This window comes from Pseudochaenichthys georgianus, chromosome 9, assembly GCF_902827115.2.
Source record: "Pseudochaenichthys georgianus chromosome 9, fPseGeo1.2, whole genome shotgun sequence".
Classification (NCBI taxonomy): domain Eukaryota; kingdom Metazoa; phylum Chordata; class Actinopteri; order Perciformes; family Channichthyidae; genus Pseudochaenichthys; species Pseudochaenichthys georgianus.
In genome coordinates, this window is record NC_047511.1 from 40,219,355 (window position 1) to 40,243,563 (window position 24,209).

At 43.0% G+C, this 24,209-nt stretch overlaps 1 protein-coding gene across 1 annotated transcript in view; it reads left to right on the forward strand.

Moving 5' to 3' along the window:
- The window catches only part of cemip2 (cell migration inducing hyaluronidase 2), a 38,795-nt gene that overhangs the window by 1,798 nt on the left and 12,788 nt on the right, over nt 1-24,209 (forward strand). Inside the window, 16 exon segments of the mRNA XM_034091637.2 lie at nt 2,030-2,381; nt 2,505-2,645; nt 3,852-4,419; nt 11,324-11,493; nt 12,292-12,342; nt 12,345-12,374; nt 12,377-12,481; nt 13,750-13,919; nt 15,850-16,062; nt 18,030-18,235; nt 19,411-19,480; nt 20,039-20,167; nt 21,271-21,359; nt 22,590-22,721; nt 23,052-23,087; nt 23,330-23,485. Coding sequence (XP_033947528.1) covers nt 2,048-2,381; nt 2,505-2,645; nt 3,852-4,419; nt 11,324-11,493; nt 12,292-12,342; nt 12,345-12,374; nt 12,377-12,481; nt 13,750-13,919; nt 15,850-16,062; nt 18,030-18,235; nt 19,411-19,480; nt 20,039-20,167; nt 21,271-21,359; nt 22,590-22,721; nt 23,052-23,087; nt 23,330-23,485 — 2,600 coding nt within the window. The 5' untranslated portion in view covers nt 2,030-2,047.

The window sequence follows — 24,209 nt, forward strand, 5'->3', positions numbered from 1 at the left end:
TTGTTATAATTTTGTGAGGCTTGCGGCGTACAAAGCATTTCCAAGAATGTAATCCCAGGACATAATTATATGGATTTAGAGGGTGATTTCCAGCATTTAATACCCCCAAGGTGAGTGAGGCCACAACTCTTTTATGCTCTGACAGTTCACTTCGTAGCAGGGGAGCAGGCCCGCCCTCTTTATGGTCAGGAATGTGAATAAAAACATCGCTTGAGATACACTTATAAAGACTAATGTCTGGGGGGTCATCTCATCACAGGGCTCCCGTCTGAAGCAGTGCACAGGCCGTGAGAATATGACATCTAAAGGAAAGACTGCCTGTCTTAAAGACATTCCAGTTTAGGTTGAGATGGAGACTGAAGAGCTTCTGGATCGGACAGAGACACTGGAATGGATGATGCAGGTTGAAGTGTGTGAACAAGCTGCTCTTGTCCATGGCTCTCACTGCGCAGATCACTGAGCCCCTTGTTGAGCAGCTCTTGATTGTACATTGCTTTGTTTATCAGTTGAAGAGGTTTGTTGTACTCCGGGCTAAAATGATGACAAATTGGCTTGGCAAGACAATGGACGGTTGTGTGTCTGTCAGTGGATCGTGTGACTGTGAACCGCTGAGACACACTCGGACAGTTTCGACCCTGAAGCTCATCACTTTCAGTCAGGGTGTCTTTGGTTTGAAGGAGCCTGTTTTAGACAATTGTTGCAGTTTCTCACTTTTAACAACCTCTTAAAACTGTCTCATTCATCAAGTGATGCGGCCACAATCCAACATGTGAAATCTAAAACTAGCTGACTTGCTGTTGATGTAGTAGTAGCAGGCTGTAGTGTCAATAAAGTGCTACAGGCTGCTTGTCTTAAAGAAAAGTGCCATGTCAGCCTTTTTCCCCGCAGTGTCATTTCCTCTACCCCTGCAGGTGTGTGTCCATTTGACCTGTGTGTGTGTGTGTGTGTGTGTGTGTGTGTGTGTGTGTGTGTGTGTGTGTGTGTGTGTGTGTGTGTGTGTGTGTGTGTGTGTGTGTGTGTGTGTGTGTGTGTGTGTGTGTGTGTGTGTGTGTGTGTGTGTGTGTGTGTGTGTGTGTGTGTGTGTGTGTGTGTGTGTGTGTGTGTCCATAGCTTCAATGTGTGCTACCTCCCCCAAGTGTGTATTATACAGTGTGTATGGCTCGGGCTGGTGCACTCTCCTCTACTGTAATTAGTGCCATCTGTTTTGGCCGTGTTAACATAGTGTAAGGAATGTTGCGATCCATTATTCACCTCCTTCCTTTCTGTGGACAGGAGCAGCCAATGTCGCTCTGTCTGAGACAAACAGCCAGGGATTATGCCACTGTCTCTGATTGAAGTCAGTCTGTTCAAGAGCCACACCCAGGACCTTAGCCTGGAGGTCCAGCAGCGAGATGCTCCGAGGGTTAATGCTGTTTCCCTAGAATCAGCCTTTTCATCCTTCACCCCCGACGGTTTTTACTGTCCCGTTATGCTCTTACGGTCTTCTTCCTCCCTCCTGACATCTTTAGTCTGAACTCTTCTCTCTCAAACTCCTTGTTTGTCTCATCCACTTTATTTGACTATTTAACCAGCTTACTTGCCCACAGTTTATGCTTTAAACTTTGTGTTATTTCAATTTCTTTATGACAACAAACCAATTACTTCAGGCTAAAAGGCCGTTAAAATGTTATTTTCTGAAGTTATTACCAAATAGGCAACAGACCTTCGAGGATGTTTTTTTCCGAATAGTTTGGAATCACCGTCAGTGAATCCATATTAGGGATTCACAATGAATCAAACTTAAATACATGTTTTTTACAGGCAAAATATGTGTAAGTATTATTCTGAATTCGGTATTTTGTTGGGCAGACATGTCCCGCGTTTTCTAATGATCTAATCAAATATATTTTCATGGTACAAACACTCTTAAAAAAAGTGATCAATCCCTCCAATATTGCGAATCCTATCCCAATTATAATATCCCAACAATTATGTTTTTTTCTCCCAATTCTCGTAGCCCTGATCCACATCGTCCTCTTCCTCTCCTCAGGTAGCAGACACGGATACCATGCCGACGAGCGGTGGCCTCAGCCGCTTCCCGGTCTTTGTGGCCCCGCCCAATGGAAACCACCCGAGGCCCCCGGGTTATGTCCCCGGTCGGGTGGCTCCAGTGCGCTCGCCACATCCTGCCAAAGCTCCCCCACCTCTACCGATGAAACCTCTCGGCCCCCCGCCAGAGCGACGAGCCACGTTCAACCTGTCAGAGGAGAACCAGCGCAGGGAGCGTGACCAGAACCTCCAGAAGAAAAAAAACAGCTTAATCTGCTTCGGAGTGTCCATCGGGGCTTTCTTCCTCACCCTCATCCTTGTTCTCAGTCTCTCAAGTGGAGACATTTTAGACGGTCAGTATTCAAATGTTATCTTTTTTTTTTCTTTTTATGTCTTTATGTGACCAATGGCCTCCTGGATTTAACGTAGGAGATTCATTAAGTCTATCCACTGTCACTGATTGGTCCTGTTTGCAGAAAACTGTCCGGACCACGACCTGTCCCTCAGCAGCTGGAGCCCAGGCCACCAACCAGAGAAGGCGGTTATCGTCAGGAGTGGACATCTGTTTAGGCTGGAGTCTTCTGCCACCTTCCATTCAATAACCATCCAGTCGGGAGGTGAGCACACGGCAGCATTGATGGACGCACGTTTATTAAATAAAGTCACATTGTTTAGGAGTTCAGGTTCGGCTTTTTGATGATTCTTCGCTATTTTCGTGTCATCCACACAAAATGCTAAATCCTATGGGATTTAAAAGACATCAAAAAAATATTTGTATTAGGGAAACATTTTATTTCATCCAATTCTTTAAAGGTCCCATGACATGGCCATTTCTACCGATCATAATTCCGTTGTTGAGGCTAGAATAGATTTACATTGTTCAATGTTCCAAACTCACATTGGTTTCTCAGACAGCATCTCTGTATAGTATGTGTATTCACTCTCTGTCCTACACGCCTTGTTGGAGCCCCCCCCCCTCCCTATGAGCCCACTGTGCTCTGATGTGTGTGTATGTGTTACAATGGCATTTGTTAGCAACCAGAAAATGACACCAGCAATGACAAACAGATGAGAATGCTGCGTGGGGTCTGGGTGCCGTGTTGGCGGGACGTTGCGGGGCTCGCTGCTCCGCCCTTTGAGGCTCGAGGAGCGGACACTGTGAGCTGGATTTACTGGTGTCGTTTCCTGGTTGCTGCGTGGGGTCTGCGAGACAGCGACATGTCACACTGTGTACTTTGAGGGTTTGTGACTCTGCAGACGGTTTACATGCATACAAAGCTACATAACACACAAGGGGACGGGTGATAACCGGAAAAGTATGACATGGGACCTTTAAATAAAACATTGCTTTTCATAGTCCTTCAGAAATCAACATAAATGGAGGTCATTTAAAAAAATATCTCCTTTAAGTCCTCTTAGACAAAAAAACAAGAACCCATAGTTCTTCCTTTCACGCCAGAGTCTGTCCTCTGGAGATGCAATAAACCTTCCAGTCTTTAGGCATGACTGTGCACTGGGATATTTGTCTTTTGTCTAAATTATATTTCACATTAAGTTCTACTCTGGTTATTCTTTATGAAACGTCACCTAAAGAACTTGTGTATCAAATATCCACTGAAAGTATGCTCTTAGCTTTTAGTCTTCAAAAAAATACAAAATAAATCTGGAAACTGAACGACCAATCGTTCAAGTAAAGTAATGGTTTCAACTCCTCAGCCCAGAGAGGACAAAACAAAATGTCATAGTTTTACATCTGATTTATTTATTGAGTCGATGTAACATACAGCGCAAAATAACTCTTGTTTTTCTCTGCCTCTTCCCAGGTAAGGTCGTTTTTGCAGACAACGCTGACGGCTCCAAAAACATCACCCTGAGGACCCGCCACATCCTCATAGAAGACGGTGGAGCCCTTCACATCGGGGCTCCCAAATGTCGCTACCGTTCCAACGCCACAGTTGCCCTGGTGGGTCGCTCCGACGACAAGGCGGTCGCTGCAGTGCCCGGCATGGGCCGCAAGTTCATAGGTGTGATGGGCGGTGGGACCCTGGAGCTTCACGGTGCCGAGAGGGTGTCCTGGTCACTGCTGACCCGAAGTGTCCCGGCCTCCGGTCTGAACACGGGGGGTTACTCCTTCCTGCGAAACTTCAGCAGAGGCATCAACCTGCGCGTGGTGGACCAGGACACGGCTGCTGTGCTGCTGTGCGAGCGCTACGACACGCACGACTCCCGAAACGACAGCCGGCGGCTCACCCAGCTGCTGCGGACCCTCCCCGAGGGCCGCATCGTCACGCTGGCTGTGGGAGACTCGGCTGTCAAAAGTCTTCTGGACGAAACTAAGAAGGCCATTGAAGAGAAGCTCGGCAGCAGCTTCGTCTATGATCTCAAATACAGGTAGATTGAATGAATTATTATTATCAAAACGTTGACATTAATTAGGTGTATGATGTCAATACATTTCACATAATTGTATTAGGTTAATGAAAGCAGTCATTTTAAGTTGAACCTAATATTTAAACGTACTATTATTACTTTAAACCAGGGGTGTCAAACTCAAGGCCCGGGGGCCAAATCCGGCCCGCGACTTCATTTTATGTGGCCCCACAAGAGCTTGCAAAGAATATATGTTTTTTATACGGTTACATGCCACTTTACAGAAGCAGGTTGCCCATACATCAAATTTGAATTATTTCTCAGATTTGACTTTTTTTCTTCTAAATATGCCTTTTTTTCTCAGATTTGACTTTTTTCTTTTTTAAATGTTACGCTTTTTTTTTAATTTCTTTTCTTTTTAAATCATTTTGTGACGTTCTCACTGAAGAGACTTGCAATTATTTGCCCTAGACTTCTGCTTTCAGACGTAGTTAAATATGAAGTTATTACCCTATCTGATAATAATCCAATGCAGAGGCAATCATGTAATATAAATAATACATTATTTGATATATATTAAATATTTATATATGTATTTTTATATAGTAATAACTTACAACCGGTCCTTTAAGTGTAACCATAATGTGAATGTAGCCCGTGATGAAATTGAGTTTGACACCCCTGCTTTAAACTAACCTAATACAGTAATGTAAAATCTGTCGACATAATACATTCAATTGAAGTCAACGTTTTAGTTTTCCAGTGTAGACTTGTTAATGGTGTTTTTTCAGTAATAGTACTCATAGTAGGTTTGTGTTGCCCTGGCGAGTGTCTCTGTATACAATAATGTGTGAGTGGGGTTGTCCCCCGCTGTGTTGCAGAAGCTCTCGTGTTGGTTCTCCATGGTGTTGTCTTTGTTAGTGTTTGGGAGTGTTTGTTTATTCTAGGTCTCCTGGGGCTGATAAAGGCGGTTAATGTGTTTTTCTTCGTAAGACCCCACACTGTATGGACTGAGAGCAGCAGCGTTCTGATTATGCCCATCCTCCCTGGAGAATGTCCTCTTTCATCTATGTCCTTTTTCAATTGTAATGTTCCCTTGAATTGTTTTTAAGTTGTTTCTCTTCCTGTTTTTGCTAAATCATGTTCTGCCTGAAAAGGAAGCACGTACAGGATAATGAGCTCAGGGTCAAGGAGTTTCCAGGATTTGCGCAAAATGTGGCGATCCAAGAGATTTGATGTTTATAAGGAGAATTGACGGATACTATAGGTTTGAGCGTCGCCCTATCCACATAGCCTGATGATGTTTCTTTAAAATCTTAAAGCTCATATGTTAAGGTAATTGGATTTTGACTTTACCTTAGGGTTTTCTGTTACCACCACTCAAACATGTATTTTAAAGTGTTTAGCATATCTCTAAGTTATTTGTAGCTCGGGCGGGTCTTGTCCTTGGTTGACTGAAAAGCCAAGTGCTACGCCAGATTCTCCAGTGTCACATATCACCTAGGGGCTGGGTGCCAAGTCTTTAAACAAATATCAGATGGATCACACAACCAAGCCCTGCATACAGTATGTTCAGAGGTGTTTGTGGTGTGTGCGCACCAATAAGTTAACAGTATGCACTCTCTTCTTATTATGTCACTTTTATTGGAGTGGGGATTTGAAGCTTTCTGTGAATTGGCCTGTGGTTGCGAGGAAACACATAGCACACATTTTACGAGAGAGCATGCAGCTTAATGTCTCGTTAAAGTCACTTAATGTTAGGCTGAGTGATTTCAGCCTGAAAGAGTCAGGTGGTAAAGGCATGTGACCTTTAGGAGCGTCATGATGGAGTGTAGATGACTTAATGACTGTTATGGCGTGTTGTGAACAAACAGCAGGGAATGTACCTGAAACTGATTTGTGTTGCTTGTTTGTTCCAAGCTTTTTGTTAATGTGCGGTAGCTGTAACACCTGGGTGTGGACGGACAAGCGCAATATTCAGTTAGCACAATATTTAGAAAAGGCTAAATATGTGAACATATCAGAATACTTTACCGTATTGTAGGGCTGCACGATATTGGAAAAAACTGATATTGCGATATGAACAAAATACAGGAATTGAAGAAAATACCTTTTTTTTTTTTGTCCGCAAACCATCCTTCCTTGAACTTTAATGCTATACAATTGGTATTTTTCTAACTATATTTAACCGGATGAAGGATTTTAGTCACAGACGTCTGGATCTTAAGTTATCAGAGCAACAAGCTGAGCTAGCTCGGTTAGCAGCGCCGAACTGGAGAAACACATGAAACGACTTTATTCAGTGTTTTCACCTTTAATCACTGGGGCCGTTTGCTTTGGAGGTTTGATTGTGATTGGTGGTTTGCTGTCACTCACTCAAGTACCCCTGACATGAGAGCCGCGCGAGTTTCTTTTTATAGCAAGCAGCAAAAATAATTGTAACATGACGTGTTTGAGTTAATTTTCCTACTCAATATCGCACGTGAAAAAAAGAATGTCCTGCGATGTGAATATTGCGCATGCGCATATCGCGATTATCGTCACGACACGATATATCGTGTAGCCCTACCGTATTGTGAAGCTGCAGAGAAGTCCCAGCTACAGACTCAATTAAAAAGAAAACTATATGTTTGGTATAGATCCTTTGAAAAAGTTACGCCATAATCACTTATAGAATTTGTATTAATGATAATGTGAATAATGTTTTCAAAACCATCATTACATCTAATATCGCGTATATTTCGCAATTGAAATGTCAGTCGAATGAATTGCAATCAGTGTGTTTTTTCCAAATTGTGCAGCCATGTGCTTTTCATAACCCTTGTGATATATACAGTAACTTATGATTGATTTTAAATAACCATTAAGCCACATTTCAGTCCGAATACCCCTGATTTTATATAAGCTCATCTCAGCATCAACCCTCCTTCCTGCCCTTGATAAATGTACGGCTTGGCTTCTGCCTCGTGCCTGTTGACCTTCTCCGCCTTTAATTTTTGTCTCTCAGGAAAACACTCCAATTTAAACACGTAATCATGCCGGTCTGCGTTTGCTATTTCCTGTAAAACAATGAGGTTGTTAAAATGTGAGTGGACATCAAATCAAGGATATATGGGGAAAGGAAGAAAGTGAAATGAGCGCTGTGTCTGCACACGTCACACACTGGGCCGCAGTGAAAGTGGAGCCCAGATGGATCCTGTTTGTGTGTCAGTGGGGTGTCCAATCACATCACAGCGGCTCTTTCATCTACAAGAGGACGTGTGTAGGTTGTAATAATGCCACTGAAAGCAATAATTATGAACAGATAAATATGTACACAGGGTTTGTTGGAGTTGATAGCAATGCAGACTACTGTTAATATTCAGGGAGACTTTAAAAATTCAATTCAATACCTTTATTTATCCAGGTGAAATCCCATTGAGCTAATGGCTAAATAATCCACATATAGTTCTCCAAGAAGTAGATAAAGTGTTTTACTTCTTTTGTATTATGTTTAAAATGTGCTGTGAGTTGCTGGTGTGACTGGAGATACATCTTATTTATTATAAAGCTGAATTTGGTTTACTATTTTTAATTTTTTAATTTATTCATTTATTTAACAGGGACAGTGCACATTAATGAACATTTCTGTAAACGTGCCAGAGTTAGCCAAGAGGCTATTTTTCATCTGTAGTCCCTGGACAGATTTTAAAAGTCAACCTAAAACACATTTCATTTTAAACAAGTAAATACAATACATTTAAAACATGCAACAGACGTTACTGGGATACTTAAATAAAACCATTTAAAATACAGAACATTAAAACAAAACAAAACAAATAAAACAAAAGAACATGTTAAAACACAGGCAGTGGGTACTGAACATGAATATGTCTTTTGGCTTGTTTGGAGTTATTCCTTAAAGCTAACAACATGACATTTAAAACCTCCAAGGCTACACGTGTCATCTTTTAGGTCAGTGATTCTCAAATGGGGGTACGCGGACCCCTAGGGGTACATTGGGGTACTGCAGGGGGTACGTGAGGTAAAAAAAATAAAAAGGTTAATTAAAAAAAGACCATGCATGATTACAAAAATAATCTTAGTACAATAAGTTAAAAGGAAAATACAATTGTATATAAAATATTCCTAGAACCACTAAGGGGGTCCTCATATAAACATGTTACATTTGTGTATTGTATTTATAGTTTTTAATAATATATCATTTTGTTCATTGGTTTGTTAAACATATATTAATTCAATTGAAAAAAAAATCTTTTTTTTCATGCATAAAGATGAAAATATCCTTAGTTTGTTGTAATTCATGCATTAAAGGTGGGGTAGGTAAGTTTCAGAAACCGGCTCGAGTGCACTAAAATTTGAAAGTATGCAGCCGAAAAGAATCCACCCCTTCCTTCAGACTTCCTTACAGAGCTCCTCCTCCAACACACATGAACGCGCACATGACGTCAGCAGACTGGTGAAAGTGGCCGCCTGTTGCTGGCGAGTCATTGAAGTACTGCTGCAATGCACGCCCAATGAGGGCACGAGATACATTTGTGCGTGCACGAGATGGAAGGCTGACAGACAGGGCGGCAATCCAATCCCGGATTGGTTGTAATTTTTACAGTATTACGGCTTCCACAGATGACATTTCTTTATGGATTTGTTGTCAAAGCACTTAAGATATTCATTGCTATCGGGATGTTAAGAGCATTCCATGGAATATAACAAAAAGTGTATCTCGAGCCGGTTTCTGAAACTTACCTACCCCACCTTTAAGGAGTTAATACATGAAACACTGAGGGAACATCACCCTATTGTAATTATTTATATAGGCTTTTTCTGTCGAAAATGTCCGGGGTCGGTCAGGGGGTACTTGGCTGAGAAAATGTTTCAAAGGGGGTACATTACTGAACAAAGTTTGAGAAGCACTGCTTTAGGTCATACACCCTCTAAAGCACACCCAATCCCTTTCCCCACCCACTCCCTCAAGCTCCCCATATCAAATGATTCCAGCCTCTCCTTCTCATTTAATCATTGTAATATCATTTATTATACATTTGTTCACATTCCTGCGTTATCTGATAGTTTGCAATGGATTGAGAAGAGAGGCTTTGCAGTAAAAATAAAGAGTTGGATTTGAATTCCGTTTGAAATGTGGCAGGTACGCCCCGGCCCCTTAATCCTCTGAGACAGTCGTTCTATTGTTCGTTTTTTCACCTTTCCTTTTGTATCATTTCATGATAAACACTGTGATTGGCCCCGTCCCCAACCGGCGCTAGGGTCACTGCAGACATTTGCTGTGCCTTCAGGGCAATACAATAGTGACTTATTTCAACTCAAACACAGGGTAACATTTTGCAGTTCAGGTCACACCCTCTATCGGAGCAGCTGTCTCATCTGTAAGATATTACGATCACTGGATTTGAATGTCCCGTTTACATGTTCAATCCCTGAGACTGGGCTACTTCTGGTGCCTCCACTCGAGACTGCAGTTACATCAGCAAAGAGTAGAGACCGTTGACTCGGGCTGCACAATGAATCACAATGTTATTGATGTACTAGTTCAATATCCAGATTGCAGGGAGAACAATATTTGTTAAAAGGATGAATGAAGTTTGACGGTGCTCAAGTTATCCCAGCCCATTCATTTTATTCTACTGTCTTATTTTAGCTACTTTTTTATTTGTAACGGATCCTCTTTAAAAAGCATATTATTAATATTGTGATAAACCTTTAAAGCAAAAGCAGGATTCTGATGCTTTGATGATTCTTTCCTCTTACATCGTAAATCACATCACAATTGCAATACCTCTCAAAATAATCGCAATAACATTTATTTCTCACACATCGTGCAGTGCTGCTGCTGCTGATGGTGAATTTCCATTTAAAGGATGAGCCGAGTGACTTGATAATAAACCATTAATAACAGTCGGTTTGCTTTTAGTTTCCACTACAGTTATTTTCATCATTCAGAAAGAATGTGTTTCAAAGCTTAAGCCCTGAATCGGGTCCATATGTTGTTTTTTGATGACGATGTGTTAAACTGGTCTCTGTGTTAGGGCTGCTGAATTAATCGTATTTTAATCGCAATTACGATTATGGCTTGCAACGATTACGAAAACAACGTAATCGAAATATAACGATTATTTTATTATTATTATTAATTATTTTTTGTATTTTAATTATTTTTTGTATTGGTTTTTCAGTTGAGTTCTACTTAACGTTCAAGTTAATCAACTGTTAAAAACATACTGTTCACATTTTTTTCTCCAATAAATGGATGTTTTCAAAGTAAACGGATAATCGTTTTTAATAATCGTGATATCAATTATTGACCCAAATAATCGAGATTATGATTTTTGCCATAATCGAGCAGCCCTACTATGTATTGGGATTTCTGAAAATGACTCCCTCTCCTGACGGTGTCTCTCCCCTTGGCCCTCTGCTCTCCCCCCTTGTCCCTCTGCTCTCCCCCCTTGGTCCTCTGCTCTCCCCCCTTGGCCTTCTGCTCTCCCCCCTTGTCCCTCTGCTCTCCCCCCTTGGCCCTCTGCTCTCTCCCCTTGGCCCTCTGCTCTCCCCCCTTGGCCCTCTGCTCTCTCCCCTTGGCCCTCTGCTCCTGCTCTCTCCCCTTGGCCCTCTGCTCTCCCCCCTTGTCCCTCTGCTCTCCCCCCTTGTCCCTCTGCTCTCCCCCCTTGTCCCTCTGCTCTCCCCCCTGGCCCTCTGCTCTCTCCCTTGGCCCTCTGCTCTCCCCCATTGGCCCTCTGCTCTCTCCCCTTGCCCTCTGCTCTCCCCCCTTGTCCCTCTGCTCTCCCCCCTTGTCCCTCTGCTCTCCCCCCTTGGCCCTCTGCTCTCCCCCCTTGTCCCTCTGCTCTCCCCCCTTGTCCCTCTGCTCTCTCCCCTTGGCCCTCTGCTCTCCCCCCTTGTCCTCTGCTCTCTCCAGGCAGGCGTGGGCCTCTGGTCTCGGTGTGGGTGGAGGAAACGCTTCATGCGCAGAGGACGTCAAGGGAACATGAAAACCACACACAGGAGGAAGAGCTCTGGCAAGGCGCAACTTCACCACCGTCGATGGAGTTGACTTCTCCGTCACCGCCTACAGCGAGTGGAAGACCGGTGAGCTGATGATTGTAGCTTGCAAACAGCCATAAGAAAATATCCAGCAACGGTCACATCTTTTTGAGTTTAACCTAATGTCCTTTTGTGGAGCCACGTCTAAGCTATAAACAATTTATACTAAGCTGTCCAGTTACATGGACAGGTTCCTCTGGCTTTAAGTGTAAAGGCTTTGGAGAAGTGTGAAAATGTGTGAAGTATGGGGTTTACCCGGGCAGGGCCGACTGCTTAACAGATCATCATCTGAACATGAAAGACATTCTCGTGCCTGAGTAGGTGACGGGTTTTGTGACTATGACTTTATGACAAATACCATGTCGACTAGAACACCCACTGTTTTATTTTTTGCGGGCGTCCTTGTGCACACCTAATAAAATGCACTTTGACAGTGAGTCACTCAACTCTCAAGTGAACAATTATAATTAACTAGTGTAATCCTACTGTGTTTTACTATTACTTGGTGAGATACACTCATATGATTTATTTTCATTGCTTTACAAAATCTCAGTGCTTATTAAACTATTCAGCAGCAATATTCTTCATTTCTATTCAGTGTAAATGAATTAATTCTCTATTCATGCAGAAGAAACTAATCTAGTCATTTTAATATCCTTTTTTCTCCTTTATCCCCATTCTGTTCCCTACCCTTTTGATTGGAATTAAGAATGAATGGGCTGATCCTAGTGTAATATTATTTTTGCTAAATGTGTTATGAAAGAAATTCTATAATATAATCAAAAAGGCACCAAAATTCTGTCCTACATGATTTCAATTTTGCTATTTTCTTTATCTTCCCAGGCTTCCCCATCACAGGCTTCCGGTGGATTGCCATGGACCAGGTGCTGCTGAACTGCAGGATGAAGTGCAGCAGACCTGGCAACCCGGGATCAGATTGTAGTTGCCAGCACAGACTACTCCATGCATCAGGCGGAAGAGTTTACCTTGTTGCCCTGCTCTCACTGCAGCAGCAGGCAGGTCAGGATACAAGGTGAGGAGTGTGTGTGCGTGCGTGCGTGCGTGCGCGCGCGCGTGTGTGTGTGTGTGTGTGTGTGTGTGTGTGTGTAGTGTGGTGTGTGTGTGTGTGTGTGTGTGTGTGGGGGCCTAGCATTACTATACTTGTGGGGAACCTACATCTGTTTACACAGTCACATGTGGGGACTCGCCTCCCTTATGGGGACAAAGGATTAGGGTTAGGCGTGTGTGTGTGTGTGTGTGTGGTGTGTGTGTGTGGTGTGTGTGTGTGGTGTGTGTGTGTGTGTGTGTGTGTGTGGTGTGTGTGTGTGTGTTGTGTGTGTGTGTGTGTGTGTGTGTGTGTGTGTGTGTGTGTGTGGTGTGTGTGTGTGTGTGTGTGTGTGTGTGTGTGTGCCTGTGTGTGAATATGATATCGAGATTTGCTTCATAATCCTCAGAAGAGACATATAATTTCCTGGTCAGCTGTTTGCGGCAGTATAAGATAAGAGCAGGCTAGAAAGAGGCTGCCAGCTTATGTTTTTATAATAAACCTCATCTCATAATAACCGACGGTGGTTTTGTGGGTTTCACCTCGACGTCACATCCTTCCTTTTTCTTCTGCTTCTCCAAATACTTCTCAAAGAAATCTGTTAGTTTTTGTCCATCTCCCCATCAATATGTTTCCTGATGTCATTCCTCTGTTGACAACAAGCGCCAACTCCCTTCCTGCAGATAAGGGCGTGTGTGTGTGTGCCTGGATTTAGTTTTTCGTGACCGTGAGGAAGGGCCGAGCAGCTGGAGCGTCGCTGTGTGTTATCATTGGCAGCTGCAGCCTGTGGGCACTGCATCATCAACAGTTGATTATTTTATGTTCATATGTATTTGATTATTTTGCTTTACTGTAGTACATCTGTATTATTTCGGTTGGTTGGTTTTGTGGCGTGGGTAGTTTGTTTGCTTTCTGGCATACTTCCTGTGACCGACAGTTTCCAGAAATAAAATAACTTAGTTGAGCTTAAATGTCACTTCCTGTTTGGTTTAACGCGTCACATTAAGCTGGTATTTTACTGAAAGGGTTTGAGTCTATGAGAAAGGTTCCACAAGAATGAAGGGCTAATTTGTGTTATGTTATTCAGCTAAATTAAATTACTTTCAACAAGCTTCATTTTAAATAAATGGAATGCAATAATTCACATTTGTAACTATACTAAATAATCAGGTTTGTCCAATTATGCACCAGATGTTCCTGTAAAGTGTCAGTTAGTCGTAGCATATGACCAAGAATCTACCTGTGTGTGTTCCCAGGGAAGCCTCTGTACAACCACGTTGGAGAGATCTTAGACGGGGTCGACATGCGAGCCGAAGTGGGTTTGCTCTCCAGAAACATTCTCATCTACGGGGAAATGGAAAAATCGTGCTACGGAAACAACGCGTGCCAGTTCTTCAGCCACGACACCTACGGAGGCCATATAAAGGTGTGTGTTTGTGTATGCTATAGCACCGGCCCTTGTATAAACTATATGTCTGTATTTGCTAATGTATACGTCTGAAATTTTCAAAATGGCTTTACACGCTCATTTAATCAGCTTGATAGTTTCCATACCGCAGAGTGCTGAGCTAAAATGATCATTTGTTCTATGTTTAAGTGCTCCTTAATTAAAAGGGATTATTCATTTTTTTCTAGTTTTCTGAATTATGACTACTTCTCATTCTCTCAGTGTTTCTCCTCTTTGCCTCTTCATCTCAAGAGTTTATTCTAAAGACATCATTACATTACATTTAGCTGACACTTTTATCCAAAGTGACTTACAATAAGTACATTCAACCAGGAAGACACAAACTTGAAGAAAACAGAATCATAAGTACATCAGGTTTCATAGAGCCAAACATTTCAAGTGCTACTCAACTGGCTTTAGATAAGCCAGTCCTTTATTAGTATATAAGTGCTCTGTTAGCAGTTCTTTGTTAGTAATTCTATCGCTCGAGGTGGAGTCGAAAGAGATGAGTTTTCAGTCTGCGCCGGAAGGTGTGTAAGCTTTCTGCCGTCCTGATGTCAATGGGGAGCTCATTCCACCCTCTTGGAGCCAGGATAGCAAACCCACGTGTTTTTGCTGATGGGAACTTGGGTCCCCCTCGCAGCGAGGGTGCAGCGAGTCGTTTGGCTGATGCAGAGCGGAGTGCACGTGCTGGGGTGTACAGTTTAACCATGTCCTGGATGTAGGAAGGGCCAGATCCATTCGCAGCATGGTGCATCAGATAGATGAGTGTCACACAGGGCTGTAACTGGAGCATCAGGTCCACCTTGACCTACATGGATATATAAAGGTTGATTAATGATGGCCCTATTTCATTCACTTTGGTGGCAAAAACACAATAACATTCCTTTGGCTCTATGTAACTGCCCCCTTTGTGCTGGAGGAAATAAATACTCCTTCCTTGTTTCTTTCCACCAGTTTTTACAACATAAACTCTGGGACTATATTACACATTCTGCCTCCAAACTGATTGACCTCCCATGCCTTAAGCTTAAACAACAGTGCAATCAGCACTCAGCATTCGTTGCATATTTAACTCAATGCATTTGTCACGCAACTCCAATCTGGACATGGATGTAATAACAGTTGTGTTAATATGTACGCATATATGAATGCAAGAATGTGTGGTGCTCCTTGCATGATGTTCTGTGTATACCTCAAGTATTCATATCTAGAGGCATCATGCAGCATAGATAGTGTGTGTGTGTGTGTGTGTGTGTGTGTGTGTGTGTGGTGTGTGTGTGTGTGGTGTGTGTGTGTGTGTGGTGTGGTGTTGTGTGTGTGTGGTGTGTGTGTGGTGTGTGTGTGTGTGTGTGTGTGTGTTGTGTGTGTGTGGTGTGTGTGTGTGTGTGGTGTGTGTGTGTGGTGTGTGTGTGTGTGTGTGTGCGTTACAGTTAGCTGGAAGCATTGGCCAATACCTCCCTAACAGGAACCAGACTTTGTGAAATATGCCATGCCCACAGAAAACCTCCTAGAGAGCGTTGTGCTGCATATTTGTTGTATTGAATTAATAATTGATTTATGTTTGACTTCTTTTGCCCCCTCAGTCCATTTGGAGTTTTGGATGTGTGCAATATGTGTTCAGTTTTTGGTTTAGCTTCTATAACTCGCATATCTTAATCATCAAGAGGAGCATCGGTGGTGTTGTTGCAGTCTGACTCACCGGAGCGGTTGTATCGCAGACAAACACAGATAATTGTGCTGTAGACCGTAATGGGACCACATTGGTAGACAGTGAGCTTTCTCTTGGGGCATCATTTGAACCTTGTGCTGCCCTCCACGCAGCCAGTGAGTTTCCTTTAGCGGTTTAAAAAAGGCTCTTGAATTATTTGGAGTGTTGACCCTTTTCCTTTCTACCGAACATGGGCAGATCTTGGGTAACTTCTCATCCGTGCATCTGTCCCACGTGGAGCTGAAGAACATGGGCCAGCAGGGCGAGATAGGCAGCTACCCGCTCCACTTCCACATGTGCGGGGATGTGGACCAGAGGGGGGGCTACCGGGAGCCCACCTACGTCGACGGACTCTCCATACATCACTCCTTCTCCCGCTGCGTCACCATCCACGCCACCAACGGTCTGCTGGTGAGTAAAGTGTGTATGTCTGTGATGAGCAATTCTTCACTGTTGGAGATGACGAAGAAAAAACAGCTGTCATTACGTTGAATCACAGAACAGCTCTCACTGATAAGTACCAGATGCTGTTGAATACTCATCAATTCCTCCTTCCTTTTTCTTCCACTCCCTCTCATTATTTTCCTTAATCTCGCCCTTCAAACCTGAGATACACTAGTTTGCAAAAGTGTTTTCAACAAATGTAAATGTTTTTATGTTTAACCCTCCGGTATCATTCGATTGGACGACGCAAATGAGTCATTCGAGACAGAAATGTCCACTGCCAAAAACTTTGATAAAAACATTATATCAAAAGGTTTTTTTCTCAACTTTTTTGGGTTCAATCTTTAAAGCAACTTCCGACCTAATCAAAAATACCACATATTTAATCATTTTCAGGATTTTAACCCTTTAAATGCCATTTTGAATACATGAAATCGCTGTTGTTTTTCATGATAAAAACAGAGAAAATTAGTTATTTTCCATCTAGAGAGGCGAAGTCCCGCCCATCTACTTCCGCCCCATGGGACCTTATTTCGGAAAAAGTATGTATTGTATCGTAAAACTGTTGAAATATAAGACTATGAAAAATACGCAACTAGAAAGACTACGAATCCCAGAGTCCCGGTCCAGCATGCTGGCTCTTACGGACCGACTAACTCCCCTTGTGTGTATGTACAGCTCTCAACGTGCCCAGACTTGTAGTGATTTTCACCTCTTTTAATACTTTTCGCCTCATTCTGAAAGAAAGAAGTGAAATGTGCCAACGTGCCGGCCGTCTTGGAGTGTGGTGCGAGACGGGAGATGTAGTTCATTGAGCGGTTCACACAAAACAAAGTGTTACTTCACAGTTGTATTTTTTTGACTTGCAAAATTATCTTTTAAATTGACAAACATCATATGTGTAATTCGTGACACAATTCAAACGGGATCAAAAGATAATCTTTCTCTCTCCATTGACTTCAATACATAATTATTCCTAAATAAGGTCCCATGGAGGTCCCCCGGAAAGGGAGGGACTTCGCCTCTTTATAATACTGACACTTTTTTTTCTGACAAATGATTAAATATGTGGTATTTTTGATTAGGGCTGAAGTTGCTTTAAAGATTGAACCCAAAAAAGTGGTGAAAAAAATCTTTTAATATCATGTTTTTATCAAAGTCTTTTGCAGTGGACATTTTTGTCTAGATAAGCGTAGTCGATTTGTTACACAGTGAATAAAGACCGATTTGAAAAATGTAAATTGGAATTCCAAAAATAGAGAGAAAATAGCCTTGTTACAAAAACTCAGGCCATTGCACCAACACCACCAAAGTTATTGCAAAATGAAAAGTGAAAATGACCCATATGGACAAAAACGTCCACAGTGATACCGGAGGGTTACGTGAAATGATGAAACACACGTATATCTGTCAACTGCAAAACCATTGCTTCTTTAGGTGCGAGTGTTTGACGTCAAACAGGGACTGGTTCACTTTCTGTCCTTGAAGCCACAGTATTGAAAGCAATCTTCCTGTGTGCATCAAGGAAATGGAATTGTCCAACGTTTGGGATAACATTGTTTGACTGCTGTTCTTCCTGTTTCCCTTCTGGCACAGGGACCATGTGAACATTGCTGTATTGGTTGTGTTCTCTGTGGGGCAACACACAAATACGTTCCTTGTAGGAAAAATATTTGAGGAATTTGAAGTATTCACGAAGCCTGTTCTGTATTTGTCCTGTGGGCCGTTGACGAATACAAGATGGACTCAAATGTGTTTGCCCTCTTGTGTTTACCAAGATGTTAAGCATACTTCAATTTGGTGTATGCTCCCTCCCTGTTTGGATAGGGACCCTCTCTCCTCAATGCGATAGAGAATTGTAGCCTCATTCAAGAACTCCTCCTTTGGTTCTTTCTCACTTTTAAATGTCCTCTGGTCTTCTTTCTGTCCTGCAGGTGAAGGACACTGTGGGCTATGACACCCTGGGTCACTGCTTCTTCCTGGAGGATGGGATCGAGCAGCGCAACACCTTCTTCCACAACCTGGGCCTGCTGACCCGCCCCGGGACTCTACTGCCCACCGACCGCAACGAGACCATGTGCACCAGCATCAAGGACAAGGTCTACAAGGGCTACACCCCCTCACCCAGCACAGAGTGCAAGTAAGATATAAGGACAAGGAATGTGTGCATCTCTGGTTGGAGATATGAGCAAACTGATAAAAGACGTGCTTTCTGAAACATCATAAAGCATGTCTATAAATAGAAACACAACCACTGCACGTCCTGGACAACATCTTGGGATGCCTTACTTTATGATACTGCAAAGTTAGATCATTGGGTGCAGCAATCAATGACTACCAGTGTATGCGCTGCACACCCATCACAATGAATTGAATATGACGTACACACTCTGAGAGAAGACAGAAGGTCCACGGCCCTGTGAAACAGATACTGAGTTTTGTGTGTGTGTGTGTGTGTGTTGTGTGTGTGGTGTGTGTGTGTGTGTGTGTGTGTGTGTGTGTGTGTGTGTGTGTGTGTGTGTGTGTGTGTGTGTGTGTGTTGCACAATTTTGGGGAAAAAATCTAATTGCGATTTTTCTGACAAATATTGCGATTCGCATTGTGATATTTATTTTTAAGCGACCCAACGGAAGTTTATTGTAAAATGCGGCCATAACTCCGGCTAGGAAGGTCGTATCAACGTGCTCCCGTCTCTAGCACCCCGAGCTACGAGTGAAAGAACTAAACTCACATGAAACTTCCGTTGGGTTGCTTTAAAGTCGAGCTTCAGTTTAAGATTCCCCCTGTAATAGAAACATGTGATGGAGCATTACTAACCTGACTCAGAAACCATCTAAAGCTCCATTGGAAGCCATTTGGAAAGGGCAGGCACTTTCAAAAGCACTTGGCAGGTGATTGGATCAATCTGTCTATCACCTTCTATCATGGCCACTTCTGATTGGTTAACAATGGCTGGTACATGTGGAGCATAGCACTTCTGATTGGTGTGGATGACTGACACACAGGAAGAAAAAAAAAATGTAAAAAAAACTTTAAAAAAATCGCAGGCTTTGCGATTTGATAATCGCATCATCTCGAATCGCGATTTCGATTTCAAATCCATTAATCGTTCAGCCCTAGTGTGTGTGTGTTGGCAGAGCCCAGGGAGAGGTGGATTATCGAGGGACTTTTGGAAGATCACCGGTCTCTTTGATCTCTGTCTTCTGCTTATTAGTCACAGTCTCTGTACCGCCTTGTTTAATATCTGTTCTGCTCGTCTGTGTGAGTGTTTATGTCTCTGTCTTTGTCTCTGTGTGTGGTGGGGGTGCTTCTCAGGGCAGTTTCCACATTCTGGATCGCCAACCCCAACAACAATCTCATCAACAACGCAGCTGCTGGTTCTCAGGTAATAACATCAGAGTTACGTAAGGCAACATCTTCAACTCTTTATAAGTGATTCATAAAAAACGAGTAGTCAACGAGGAGAGCCCCCTATTAACTTCTAATGTAAATGAAATGAAGTGAAGCACTGGCTTTGGTGTTCCTGATCTTTACAAAATGAAAGATGTTCATGCTCATAACACATTGATCCATCAATCAAATAGGATTTAACGGGCTTTAGTTTCTGATGGGAAGATGCAATAACATCGTAAGACAAGATAAAAGTAGTAGATCCCTTATCGAGTCTATTTTTCATTTGAGCAGGAGGGCTGTAGGGGTTGTGATTTTCAGTCTAAATCTATTAAAGCGTAAACTTCGATGAACTATGGAGCTCATATGAACTCTGACACCTGACTCACCCTCTCCGTGGAGCATGTACTATGACATCCTGCCTTGTTCTGCGTCATGGTTTAGCATGGACCCTCTACCTTCAGATGATATGTTCATAAACCTGAATAATGAAATTCTTGCTGCTGCTGCTATGAACGTGATCTACCACCTCATCTCTGCCTTCCTGTTGCAGGATGCTGGCATATGGTTCGTGTTCCACAGCTCTTCCACCGGAGACTCTCATGGGCTGGTACCAGAGACCAAGGCAGAGCTCACACCCCTGGGGATTTTTTACAACAACCGCGTACACTCCAACTTTAAGGTATCGCCGCTGTCGCTTATCTTTTAGCCTTTCATTTTCTATGTCGCCCCAAGTCAGTGTGTGCTTTTTCTACTGTACACACAAGGTGCCAAACGTCTTCTGCTTCAGTACACACACACACACACACACACACACACACACACACACACCCACACCACACACACACACACACACCCCACACACACCCACACACCATATACCATGTTAATCACTTCAGGGGACATTACATTGACGTACATGCATTTCCTGGAGACTTATCCTAACCTTAACCATAACCAACACATGCCTAACCCTAACCCTTACCCTTAACCTTAACCTTACCCTTACCCTAATCCTAAACCTAACCAAGTCTTCACCCTAAAATTAATGATCCCCCTCATGGGGACCTCCAATTTGTCCCCATAAGGGAAGCCAGTCCCACACGTGACTATGTAAACAGATTTAGGTCCCCACAAGTATAGTAATGCTAGACCACACACACACACACACACACACACACACCACACACACCCACACACACACACACACACACACACACACAACACACACACACACCACACACACACACACACACACACACACACACACACACACACACACACACACACACACACACACACACACACACACACACACACACACACACACTAGCCCTGTACAATAGTGCTCTGTTGTGTAACAGGAGTCGGGCAGGTGAACTGTACGCTCTTTGTTCAGTGTGACCACAGAAGCCTCTCTCACAGGATCAACTCCAGGTTTCCACATACCTGAGAGTTACAACTTTTTTCTTGGAATGTATTTTACAATTCATTTTATAAACATACAAAAATAAACCATATGTAAACATTCAGTACGTTTTCTTACAAATTGCTCCGAGGTTTACCACCGCTTCTGTCCGCAGGCTGCTTTACTGCACGACTCTGTGGGCCCAGGATTTAAATGTAGTACGTTTGTTATTGCCTCAGGTCGCACACTGTGAAGTACACTAGTCGTCTTGTGTATGGGAGTTTAGCAGGAATAGATCTGTGGCCCATCTTGGATCTCTTTCTGTAATTTTAGGGAACATCTGGCGATAAAATGTAATCATACTCACATTTTTCTAGGCAGGGCTGTTCATCGATAAAGGAGTGAAGACCAGCAATGCCAGCGCTGCGGACCCCCGGGAATACCTGTGTCTCGATAACAGTGCCAGGTGTGTGTGTGTGCAAAAGCATTTACATTTTGAAGACGTGATTTATGTGTAAAAAGATAATAATTACTATTTTTCTGATGACATCGCAATTAATTAGTTGCTAGTTAATGGTTAGTGACCTACAACTCACGAGTACAATATAAAGTACACTTTACATGTTGTTAAACTGTGCGTTATCAGGTGGACTATAATGGGTGATTATGTGCTGGTGTAAAGTTACACTATGCAAATATGATGGTATTTGTGGTTTACTAATGTGCTTCTTTAATGCCACTGTCAATAAAGGTTGAATTCAGTTATTTATAGCCCGCTGGTGAATATCTTTGGGGATACGGCCATTGACTGGGAAAGTTAGATGGCTTTACGCTCTGTTTCTGCCTTTTGGTGGAAGGCTTGTGTTGACAGAGAAAACAAGGCTTCACAGATAGAGTTTCCACTCTCCCTTCCCAAATACTGCCCTCAGCTCGACGGAAAAAACCGTACGTGTCCGCTGAGACCGCTGGCCACGCTCTGTGCATGTGTGCACAGGTACGAGGGGGAGGATTCTTAATGTTACATTTGTGTACCAAGCATAAATCCTTCAGAGACAGAAGAGATTGGGTATTGATCGTTTCCTAAAGAAAATCTTTCTGATTTAACACTTTGTTCCATGAACTAGCAGCTACATTGTTATACGATGTGTGGATATTCAAGGTAGCATAAAAGCTCACTTTGAAGAAAGGTTCTGAGTCTATTTTAGCTGCAGCATTAGGCTACATAAAATAGGAGCCCTGACTATGTTTTTAAAAAGACTACAAATCCCCTTTTAGTTTGTACATAAGATATTTCGTAATCTAATGGGAGGATAGTCATACGCTCTTCCAGCCACATAGATGCTCCAGAGGGGGATCCACCCCTTTTGTTCTTAATGACACCATGGTCTTTTTGCACAATATCACATTAGCATGCATCGTGGGAGGCAATAAGCAGTGAAGCCTCTAGAGTTCAACAGTTAGACAATAAGCCTAGTTATAAATCATTTCTGCGCAGATTTATTGTAGGATGACGTTATGATTATCCGGGCTATCGGTCACACAGAGAGAAGAAGTTCATTAGGGCAAGCCATCCTTTGTTTGTGTTGTCTTGAAGAGAGTGCAGAATAAGTTGGGGGCAATAACGTTTGACACTGTGTTAACAGTAACGACTAAAGTCAGAAGGATAATGATAGTTGTGTCCACTTGTGTTTGTCAGATTCCGACCGCACCAGGATGCTGACCCGAACCGCCCCCGGGTGGCAGCAGTGATTGACACTCTGATCTCCTACAAGAACAACGATTTAGGAGCGTGGATACGGGGAGGGGACATCGTCATCCAGGACTCTGGGTAAGACGGATGAATGTCATGTTTGCAAAAGAACTGAGGACGGAGATGCACCACGACACCGAGTGAAATCCCTCGCACGTGTAAACCTACCTGGTGATAAACCTGTTTCTGATGCTGACCATGACGACAAGACCATGTGATAATCCCACTACTCGTTTCTGTGAAGACACGGTTCACAGCTCGTAGTTGTTGGGGAATCATTTGCCCTGCATGTGCTCCTTCGCCCCTTCCTCATACTTTCTTCATAGATATTCCCCTCGATGTTAGAGCGCTGACTAACCCTGGGATTCACTGTTTGACCATGCTCTTATTTTGCCTTTCCCTTGACAGATTTGCAGACAATGGAGTGGGATTGGCTTTTGCCAGGTGTGTACTTCTACATCCCTCTGCTCCTTTTAGTCATGCTTTCACTTCTCCTTGCCAGAAGAACTTGCCAAATATGTATCAATAATGAGCTACTGTAAGAACAGGCACTTTGTCACATACCTTTATTTCCTTAATAATTAAGAAGAAATGCAGTTTTTTTCTATATTGTCCAATGTTAACATTATGTTGGAGATGATTTGTTATTTACTTCTACATGCCCTGATCTCCTTATGTTCCTCCAGTGATGGCAGCTACCCTAAGGACGAAGGCTCCAGCCAGGAAGTGACACGGTCCTTGTTTGTGGGTGAAAGTCGAAACAGAGGGACCAACGGAGGACAGAATAAATACTGGGGCTTAGGAGGGGTTGATGCAAAGATGAGGACACTGCCTAGAAACAGGTGAGAGGGAGCGAACAGCAGGGAGCAGTGGCCGTTTCTCAATCGTGAGTACACATGCTGCAGAGCAACTATTTCAAGTATCCTACGTCATAGAGTGGCGCAGAATGCTGGGCACTTAACATGCATTTAAACAGTCCTTCGGCGCCACTCGATGACGTAGTACACTTGAAATAGTTGCTCTGCAGCAGTTGTACTCGCGATTGAGAAACGGGCAGGGAGGATACAAGGGGTAGTAACAAGGAAGGAGTGATATATGTGAGGAATTAAGGGAAAACCCAAATGAATCTGAGTTTCCTCAGGAACTGCAGGGGATGCTTTTGGAGCAGTTGGCAATGCACAAATGTGCTGGGAAAAACAAACAAGGACGAGCGAGCCAGCAGAACCAGCAGGTAGTTGGACAGATGGACAGCGGAGGCTGCTGCAGCTGCTTTAACACGGAGCTGGACTTGTGAAAGGAAGTTCTGTTTGGACTGACTTCCCTCCAGTGATATTTGAGACAGTTTCTGAAAACGGTAGTGGCAACACTTGTGTGGTTTTCTAAGAAAGGGATTAGTCATTGTGGCATCCGATGACTTACGAGCAGTACGATCTTTATCATAATTAGCTTTAACTAAATGACGTTTCTTTCTTTACATTTAGGAGCCTGTGAAGATCTTTCTGTACCACTTTACAATAAGACTACCCTTATAAAGGATTCATAAAGGGTTTATAATTAGGTTATGAA